Source organism: Parus major, chromosome 15, assembly GCF_001522545.3.
Source record: "Parus major isolate Abel chromosome 15, Parus_major1.1, whole genome shotgun sequence".
NCBI lineage: Eukaryota > Metazoa > Chordata > Aves > Passeriformes > Paridae > Parus > Parus major.
The window spans coordinates 7,418,482-7,429,162 of record NC_031784.1 but is presented as its reverse complement, the minus strand read 5'-3'; the positions used below and the strand labels follow the sequence as shown (position 1 = coordinate 7,429,162).

The following is a 10,681-nucleotide window of genomic DNA, read 5'->3' as shown; positions in this document are numbered from 1 at the left end:
TACTACTCTAAGTCAGAATAAATAACTTTTTTTTTTCTTTTTTTTTTTTCCCCCCCCCCCCAGTTTTTAATTACAGCATGGAACTTCTACTGTGTCCTCTCCTGGCTTTTGTCTGAAGTCAGCAACTGAATTCCTCTAGATTTCAGTTGGTTCAGGATCTTGGATGAAGACACTGAGGCCTCAAACTTTGATTGATAATATTTTCAACAAAAACCAACACAAATGTTCCAACAAGCCTGCAGGAATGACATCTCAGTTGGTCCTGTAGACCTGTAGCAGTGTGTTGTCAGGGGGTTACATGGCAATCAACTTTGCCACCAATTCTCTGGAGATTTCAAGCCAATCACCTGAACTCCTTTCTGCCTCTACTGCCACCTTTTTGTACTACTTGTGTTCACTGTTGGCAGCCCATTATTTGCTAAATATTTTGCAAATGTTGTGTTATTTTACTAACTCCTTTTATTTACCTTTTTGTCTGTAGTCAGTACCACCATAAATATTTTGATCCTATTACATGTCTTGAATAGAAATGTTCATCTAGTGTTTCCTCATCCTGAGGGCACTGAAGTGAATGGAATCTGCTATTAAAACCACTGTTTTTAAGCAATCCAAACATTTTTCATCATTCTTAATGCAGTGAGAAACCATATTAAACAACTGGCTTTGGTAAGTCACTCATTTTCCTCTTGATTGATGCAAAAGCTGTATCTATCCTAAGGATACAAAGCTTTCCTTGAGCATTTGCAAATCTTCCATTAAAGCTTGGAAAGCTCTGAAAGTTACATTAAGGATGTTCACAAATCTTTCCCCCCTTTAATAGTATAATTACTTGATTGGTTTGATTATAAATCAAAATCCAAGTGAAGAAAGATTCATGTGCTTCATATAAAATGAATCACAGGGAAAACATTTCACAATTAGCAGACACTCTTGCCTTACCTGCCATAACTTCAGACACATGGGCATGCCCAGCTTGGCACCCACCTCTGGCTTCAAGGTACAGACTGACGTCTTGGATGGCAGCTCCAAAATCTGAACCTGACATCAGAAAAACAAGAGGAGTTGGTCAGGCTCCAGGTCAAAATTCTGTTGTTAAAAACACAAGTCTTTTAAGGTGATTAAGGTTAGTATAAGCTCTTCCAGTAAAAACTGTCTGGAGGAAACTGAGAAATGCATGCTAAGTTGGAGCTGTAAGGGGAATCTATAGCTAGCTAAGGAAGTGCATTGTTTTAGGTAAGGCCAGACAAAACTTCTAGAGTGAACACATCCTCTTCTTCCACTCTTCTATTTAATTACAGCTTTCTTTTCAAACAGTGGATGACATTGTGCATACAACAGACAATACTGCAGACTGCTTCATCTGAACACACCCCTCTGCTTTCTTTCCCCTTTTTCCAGCTCCATTGCTAATTTTTTGGCTGTATTCACCTGTGAACACTTGCATTCTCTCCTCTGTGCTGTTATGGTAACACACAGCTTGCATGGAAATAGAGGCAGTGTATACATGCAAAAGGGGATTTTTTTACTTACTGCTGACTGCACTAACAAATCATAATCCCACTACTGGCTAAGGCCGGCTGCAGCAGCGTCTGCACACAGGTATTTTTAACACAATGTTGTCTGACCCTGTCTAAGGCAGTGTCAGACAATGCTATGTTAAGCACCTGTTCTCTCTACAGAGCAGTTTCCATTGCTGCTTGCTCAGATGGTAATGAATCATGGACCTGGTTTGGGTGGTTTTGATTTCTCTTTTTTTTTTTTTTTTTTTAAAACATTGGGCAAGTTGTTCCTCTGCCAAGGAAGTAGCTCATTTCCACCTTGGGATGATGGCAGGCAAGATCAGGGGAGTCTGCCTTTTCAGTTTGGCACTGGAAGATTTTGAGACTCTTGATTGACACAGCAGTGCCTCAGCTCTGGGCTGGTTCTCAAGCCTGGAACTCTGGAGAAACAGAAGCTCTTGGGTATCGAAAACCTGCTGCCAGGAATGTTACCATTTCTCACATGTATACTTAATCAGCAAGGTGATCTTTCCTTCTAATTAAATAAACAATGGGCTGCATTATGTGGTAAAATTAAGCGACTTGAACCATTTGATAAATCCAGCATCACCAGCCACTCTAGGCTCTTCCAGAATGTGCAAGAGCTCAACAGCGCTGTTGGGCAGCCCCAGTGGTGTGAATTTCCTTAAGCATCTGAGATGAGATATTACCCAAATATGGCTCCTCTGGGAATCATCAATCAAGACCATGGCAGCTGCGATGGCTTTCCAATCCCAAACCTTTAGTTCAAAGCTTGCCAGAACATCTTCCTATTTCTAGAGGCTGTCAGCCAGCCTGCCAAAAGCCAACAGCACTCTAGGACTGCGAGTACAGTGTACTGCACATAACATACAGAACACTTTCAAAAGCCACTGAGCAATAGAGCAGGAAACTGTTTTCCAGATTTGAGGAATAGTGGCTACAGCCAAGAGCCATCCAGTCTGCAGACCAAACCTGGGAACAGACCAAAGTTTGATCATCTGGGAATTCTGGTTCTTTGGAGCTACACTCTTAACAAAAGATGCTTTTCTCTCATCAACTTTCTTGCTATCAACATAATGAACAAGTTAGCTGTGGCAGGAAACGGGCTATAAATATGAAGATGACCTGCCCTCATCTTCTCTCTTTCATCACTGTCTCTCTAAAGGGCATTGCCTCCTAGGCAAAACCAAAATTGCAACTTTTATGTAATAAAGAAGGGTAAGTGTGCAGTGATAAATGCACTTCTGCAGGTTAAAAGGAAAAACCAAACCTTCTTTGCTTTACCTTGACTAAAAACAGATGAACTGGTACAAGGGCTGCAGTTGGGCTTGCAAAGGCCAAAGAAAAGAAGAAAGGTTTTGTGCAGAAGGCAGGCAGGCATGAGCTGCTGCCTGAACTGGATTGACAGTTCCAGAGACTGTCTGCGTTTAAGGCAACTGAGCCTTAGAAATAAATACTATTTCACATATTTTGACAACTGTAACCTAAAACTTGAAGTTCCGTGTTTATATTGGTTTTGCTTAATAGGAGAAAGATTTGCCTTTGCCTGAGGTTAATAGTGTTCCTGGGTGGCTAAAACTGGCCACAAGGAAACACACCCTTTCTTTTTTTCACATTAATAAAGCTTTTAACATGTTTCTGGCAAATTGGCAAGAAAAGTGCATGTAACTCATAATTGGTGATTTAAATGCAATCATGAACAAATAAATGCCTGTTCAGATCTCATTATTTATGGACTGAACCTCCTTTAAGACAAAATTACTCTTTTTTTGGACACCAGCCAAGCATAAACACTTATTAAGTCTTAATTTTAATCATAAGCTGCAAATGTACTGTGTCTCACACAGTGCTGCCTATTTGGAAGCACTATATATTATGGGAGCTTATGTGAATTTATTGAAACATGACACAGTTCTAATGCAAAGGTTCACACACAGAGTGGAACTCTTCTACCTCAGGAGACTGCAAATCATTCTCCTCTTGCAGGACCCAAGCAAACAAATGAGAATAAAACAGAGATGAGTTGTAAGTGACACCAGTGTAAACATCTTCTGTTTGGGTCAGTTGATTATTTAATTCTTCATTACTGTGACTTCTCTGGCTGACATGAGAATGCACTTGTCAATTTTGTTTAACTTAAGTATTATTGAGCACTGCTGTAAAATGGAGGGAGTTCTTTGTTTGATCACAACAAGGTATGGGACGTAGAATGGTTGTATTTACTGGTGCAGTGGCTGTGTCTGCAGGCATATCTAGTTCTGTAAAAGGCTGAATGTTCTGGCTAGAGTCAACAAAGTACTTAAATATGTGCTTAACTTGTGTACAATAAAATCACATTTTCTTGCAATACAGGCACTTATTGTGTGTAAAATATGCTAATTTCAGTTTCAAGGTACACAGCCTATAGTCCAGAAAAACATGGGAACTTTTATGCTCATCAGCAATCTGCACTTAGCTACACTATTTCTTTTCATATTTATGACACCTTTTTCTTTTTCATAATTTTGGTATTTTGATGTCAAGTTTTTGGTAATATTTTTGTGTGATGTCCTCAAACAGTCCATTCTAGAAAACAAAACTAATTTCTACAGAGCAGAAGTGGACATTGCCAACAAAGCTGTCAGTCAGTGAGTGCTGCAATAGTGGCATTAGATACGGACTTATCCAGTAGGAACTGAAATGGACCCTGCAATTATTTCACACAGAGCAAACCTCTGGCTGGTAATAGTAATTCAACTATTCCCAGCCCCAGTTCCACGTAAGGAATTAGCCTGGGGTGAAAGACCATGTATTTCATTACAAATCACCTGCACCTCCCCTCTTCTTGCCAAACCAAATTCAGCTTCAGATAGAATATAAGCTCTTCCATCTGAGGACAGACCTGCTGACCATTACTTCCCCAGAAGGGTTCTTGTTCCCAGTATTCAGCAGCACCAGAAGAGTTTTCAAACTCCTACATTAAAAGATCAGCAGCAGCTGCAAACACTTAAATGCCAGACAAATCCTGGGATGGTATCCTTGTTATTAAAGCAAGAGTTATATAATTCAGTAATCCTTGTGGCAGTAAAATTAGTGATTAAAACCCCCAAAGACTTCTTGTGCTGCCTGCTCTTGAGCAGAGAATTCAACGGCACTGATGTTTCCCCTCCTCAACTATGTCATTTCAGTACCAAAAGCAACCTCTCAAGCACAGAGAAAGAGACACTTCCTACCTCCTCCAGGCTTCTGGCTGCCACGGCCATTAGCCAGCGTCCCTGTGCCACCTTTAACAGAGAGCATCTGCAGAATCCCACATGCTCCGTGAAGACAGAATCCGTCACTGAAGTCCGTCCCTCTGCTAAATCCCACAAGCAGATCCTCTGGTCGCGCCCCTGACTGTTACAGTAAAACAAGTTATCCATGAGCTGCGGTCTGAGGAAGCCTGGCTGCCTGCAGGGCAGTAACTCGAACTGGGTCTTTAGCAGACAGCAAAGGACCAAGCTTCAAACAGCTTCTGTGGGGCTTTTAACTGGGTGTTTCGTGAAACGTGGGGGAGTTCAGTGTCCCTGAGACCACCACCCTTCTGCCGACGGCAGAACTGGCCAAGAGGTTCAACCGTCCCTGGGAGGGGGGAGGGCCTGGGAGCCAGTCAGACACACTGCAGTCACAGAGTCTGTTTCCTTGTGTAGAGAGACTTGATCAGGCTGACTTGTGCTATTTATATGTGGGAATATATTTATAAAGTCTCATGAGCATTTGAACACACACAATAAAAAATACTTGTATTTTATCATTGATTCGATCTAATTTAAAAGGAAACAGAAGTATCCAAAGATTCACACATGTAACACTCATTCACCTAGCAATGAAATGGAAATGTCATGTGGTGACAGATGAAAGACAAACAGCAAGACAACAAAGACCTCATCAGAGATAAATAAAAAGTGACAATTATTCAGTGGTCAACTTCCCAGAGCCACAGGAGGCCACAGAGGGCTCCTAGGACTGTGCACGTGTGGAGGCACAAGGGAAAGGGACTGGCAGTGACTGCTGAAGGAACCTCTGCTGTGGCTGAAACACCCAAGGCCAGAGAGCAGCAGCAGCAGCAGCAGCATCTGAGGTACGAGCACAGCTCCCACAGACTCCTGGCACAGCCCGGTCTCAGAGGCTTTGCGCTGCTCCCAGGAAGGCAGAGCGAGGAGGCCACACAAAGGGCACAGCAGGAATTGTTGCAGATTTACATGATCCCACTGGCTCTGGAACAAACAACACTTCTGCACTGTGCAGAAGCTTCCAATTCATAAACTACTGTAGCACAGGATGTATGTCCTCATGCTATCACCAGGACAAGGAGTCCTCAAAAATCCCTTACCCATGTCCTACTTTAATTAGCAGTATCAACTGAAGAAGTATGAAACCAAAACAGAGGAGATGTAAATCTACAGACTGTTGGACTTCTTCAACATCAGTGCTGTTCAGCTGAATGACATGTATTGCACTGGGGATACAAACAGTGTGATACTGCAAGAAATTGTTGTGATTTAGCTTTACAAGAGAGAAATATAAAATACAGGTAAATGCTGTCCTAAAACTGCACTGTTATGTGAAGTGTCAGAATTATTCAGCAAAAACAGAGGTATGAAAAAACTCTCTAATTATACAAAAAATGCTCATTCAATATGACATTACGGGGGAGAGTGCTGATAATTGTACTTAGGCAGATAAGAAATAGAAGTGCTAATGAGTTCCACTGTATATTATGAGATGTCTTCTCTAGATAAACATGTCAGAACACCTCCTAATCATACAGACACCTTGGCATCTACTCTAGATCACCTGTCTAATCCAAAGTACACAAATCTTCCTGACCTTCCCTTGCTAAACAAGAACAGAAGGTATTTTGCAACAAAGCAAAAGCATGAAACTCAGCATGCTTGCTCATTTTCAGTTTTCCACTCTCCATCTCTGATTCTTCTCTTCCTTACTTCCTTTTTCTCTATCTCCCCTTTATTTATAAATTATTTTTTTCAATCTTCCCCAAGAACCAGTAGTGAAAGGTTTGTCAACTTCAAATCCAAGTGTATTTCCTTGACCCAAAGACCTCACCTGTTCTCGGTAAAGACACTACAGGTCCCATGTTGTTATGATGTCATAACATACATCATAAAAAAATCAATTGTATCTTTCTCCCTTGCTTTTTATTCTAGAGTTTTTCTGTCTTTTGTACTTCAGTACATTTCCATATATGTTGCAAAAACTTTAAGTGACTCCAGAATTAAGAGAATCCTTTGTGTACCTGCCCCCCCCTTTTTTTTTCCTTCAATCACAGAAACAAGAATATATCACAGAGACAAGAATAATTTCACTGTTTTTTGCCTGCTTTGCTAACCTGAGAAGCCTGTCTTTACCACCCATTGTCTCCACGCAGTAGACAGATTTTCTTCCATGGCCATCCAATGCTGTGTCCACTCTGTGTGTTCTCAGGTTCCAGACATGGATAAACCCACTCTCAGACCTGGCAGTAGGAAGAGATGCCTTTAGTGTGAGCACTGCATGGAGGTGATAAGAGTCGGATGCTCTTCCTTTTTGTTTGCTTGTTTGTTATGTTTTCAAAACTGAAGCTGTATGAACAAGTTACACACCCATCATGCAAAAACCATGCATGCTGCTGTTTTCCCCAAAAACACTTTGTCAAAATAATACAATTCAAAAGGAAACAACCATATGACGCTCAGCATAACCAGAAATCCTGGTGTATTTACCCAGAGAAAAGAAGGGGGATATCAGGTTCTGGGCCTCCACAGGAAAAGTGCAGGGTGTGGACTGCAGCACTGGTACCTCTGAGCACAAACTGTGGATCCGGAGGTGGCAGAGCCATCAGAGCAGTGAACTGTGGGGATGAGAAGCAGACACTGATATCACAAAAGATAAGGCAGCCTAAAGTGAAATGACAACTTTAAATATATTCTGAGCAGGACACTTGCTTCTCTTTCCTCTCTGAATTTTCATTATTGATTGTTCTTTCTATTTGCCACCCAGTTGAGGGTGAAGTATTTCCTCTTAAGATGAGCTGACAAAGCAGGTGTCCAACCTGCTCTTTGCTGCATTCCTCTCTCAGCAAGGTGCTGAGCTGGCCACGCGCACGCACCTCTCGCACACTTGCAACTCCTAACTCAGTCAGCTGCTCTCCCTGTGCTGAAGGGAAGAGCTACAAAATACAAGAAACTTGACACCCATAATTTGAGTGGGCAAGCAATTTATCATTCTGCTTTAGCCCCCGGCTAAGTCTTTCCCCTTCCTCCCCACAGAAATACTACTTTTGTGTTTTTTCAGAAAAGCATTGCAGTGAATGTATCAATTGAAAAGAATTTCAGATCACAGAATCACAGAATCGCTGGGTTGGAAGAGACCTTCAAGCATTGAGTCCAACCCATGCCCTAACACCTCAACTAAATCATGACACCCAGTGCCACATCCAGTATTTTTTAAACACATCGAGGGACGGTGACTCCACCACCTCCCCGGGCAGACAATTCCAGTACTTTATCACTCTTTCTGTAAAAAAATTTTTCCTAATATCCAACCTATATTTTCCTTGGCACAGCCTAAGGCTGTGTCCTCTCATTCTGTCAGTTGTTGCCTGGAGAAAGAGACCAACCCCACCTGACTACAGCCACCTTTCAGGAAGTTGTAGAGAGTGGTAAGGTCACCCCTGAGTGTCCTTTTGTCTAGGCTAAACAACCCCAGCTCCCTCAGTCGTTCCTCACAGCGCTCACATTCCCAGCCCCTCACCAGCCTCACTGCCCTTCTCTGGATGTGTTCAAACATCTCAACATCCTTCCTAACCTGAGGGCTGAGAACTGGACACAGCACTCCAGGTGTGGCCTCACCAGAGCCGAGCACAGGGGAAGAATGACCACCCTGCTCCTCTGGCCACACCACTCCTGATCCAGGCCAGGGGCCATTGGCCTTCTCGGCCACCTGGGCACAGGGCTGGCTCGTGTTCAGCTGCTGTCACCAGTGCCCCCAGGTCCCTTTCTGCCTGGGTGCTGTCCAGCCACACCGTCCCCAGCCTGTGGCATTGCAGGGGGTTGTTGTGGCCAAAATGCAGGACTTGGCACTTGGACTTCTAAAACTTCATCTTATTGGATTGCCCATCCATCCAACCGTTCCAGGTCTCTCTGCAGAGCCCTCCTCCCTTCCAACAGATCGACACACACTCCCAGCTTAGTGTGGTCTGCAAATTTACTAATGAAAGATTCAATACTCTCAGCCATGTTGATGAGATGGGAGTGATGATCATTTCTACACAAGAATCCCATTACTCCAGAGTATTTTAATTTTTGGTTCTAAGCATGGTTTCTTGAAAAAGAAGTGCAGCACCTCATATTAACTGACAACTGTGCTAAACATTTTATTCCAAGGGGTTTGTATTCCCTAAAGGAACAAGAGATGGATGTTATCAGCTTCATATGAAATGTGGTCTGAGTCAGCACAGAGCAGGAGCGGTATATGCGGGAGCAGGCTGCCCTGCTCCACACAAGAAATGCAGAGGACAATTCCTGGTGAATTGGAATCACAGGGACAGCCCGTGTGATCCCCACAGGCACTCACTGCTCTGGCATTTTCACGTATTTCCCTCCACATTAAGAGCTTTGCAGGCAGCTGTGCACAAGCACTGGAGAAGGATAAGGACAAATTTTCTGTGTTCTGCCTTGTTGCAAATGACCCCCCAGACCTGTGCTGAGACAAGGCAACCAGCAGCTGATTCAACTAGAAGTAGAATTTGCAGTTCATTAGAAAATACATTACAATGTCCATTACAAGAAATGTTTTCACCATGAAAAGTGTTTGCTCCCTGTGGCATTACTAGCCACACTTGTATATCTGCTTCTTCCTTTCTGAACTAACCTCACATAGAAAAGGGCAGCTTTTGCCACTGCAGGTGTCACCTGTCATCACTTTTTCCCACTCATGCATATATTACCCCAGACTAAACAAAAAGAATTCTAAATTCAGTAAGGGAAGATCAGCAGGTGTTTGTCTGCCTGCCAGTTCACAGCACAGAAATTGCAGAGAATCAGAGAGGAGTGCAAGAGCTACAAGTTCCATGGCAAAACAGCCCAACTTTTCATTGCCTTCTCACCCCAGTACCAGCTTTCAAATAGTGTTTAATGGATGCACTTGCTAATGCACTGTATTTGCAGGTCTACCTTGAGTGTTTATAGATCAAGTTATCACCACAGAATCTATAGGTTCTAATTAAATGCAATTATTTTTTTAGGGCTAGTGATGAAACAGGATTCTTCAGCGTAATGTGCAGTTTTCTCTCAAGAGCACTGTGTAATTAGGTATGAAAATAATGAGCTCAGTGGATACCCTCTGTGTTTTAGGCCCTGACTCATCCCTTTTATGAAGCTGTTGGATGATCCAGACTCATGGCAGGCTGAAGTAAATTTTCAGATGTACATGATGTGCAGGTTCACCCCCACGGTGAGATGCAGCTCCCAAGTGCCCATCAGCAACATGCTCCACCTGTGTTATAAACCTGTCAGACCAAGGACTTTGTCACCAAGGGACGCCTCTTTGGAGCACTACAGCTGAGTGCTGGTGCCCTCAAAGTGTTCTACAACCAGATAAATAAAAGAGTAGCTAAGCACTTGTCAGAGGAGCAGGGTCCCACCTCACAGTGGAGCAATTCTGGCTTACTGCACTGAGCAAGGAAGTAGAACCGAGGCAACCCAGAGGCTATCTGGGATTACAAGGCAGGTTTTTAATAGCATTTTTCTAATTACTGACACAGAAGTTTTTGCTGACAGACAGTAAGTGTGTGCGTGGCTATGGCAAGGGTTTTACCCAGAATGAAACAGACACTGCTAATGCATGTCTTTACAAGGATGGTATTTCAGAAAAATCCTTAACCCAGTTACAGGAAAAAAACCTACTGAAAACTTACTTCTTAGCTGTGAGCTATTGAAGGGACTTTTTGCTCCTAAGAGTCTCTTTTCTTGCTTTTCTGCTAATCATATGTGAATCTGGAAACTTGGCTTAATATTGAACCTAATATTTATTGAGTCCTTATTACTTCCTATCATGATTTGGCAAATGAATGGCAATGTGACAGAATTTAGTGTCTCATTTTCCTTCCAGCAGGTGCTGAACTATAAAATTGCATCTTTGCT

The 10,681-nt window shown here is 42.7% G+C and overlaps 1 protein-coding gene across 2 annotated transcripts in view; it reads right to left on the bottom strand.

Moving 5' to 3' along the window:
• Positions 1-10,681, bottom strand: part of GNB1L (G protein subunit beta 1 like) — a 43,129-nt gene that overhangs the window by 9,507 nt on the left and 22,941 nt on the right. For both annotated transcript variants that reach the window (XM_015643644.3, XM_015643642.1), the window contains exons 2-5: positions 7,262-7,389; positions 6,889-7,014; positions 4,733-4,895; positions 940-1,038 (exon numbers count right to left, since the gene is read on the bottom strand). In XM_015643644.3, coding sequence (XP_015499130.1) covers positions 940-1,038; positions 4,733-4,895; positions 6,889-7,014; positions 7,262-7,377 — 504 coding nt within the window. In that variant the 5' untranslated portion in view covers positions 7,378-7,389. The remainder of the gene's footprint in view (positions 1-939; positions 1,039-4,732; positions 4,896-6,888; positions 7,015-7,261; positions 7,390-10,681) is intronic.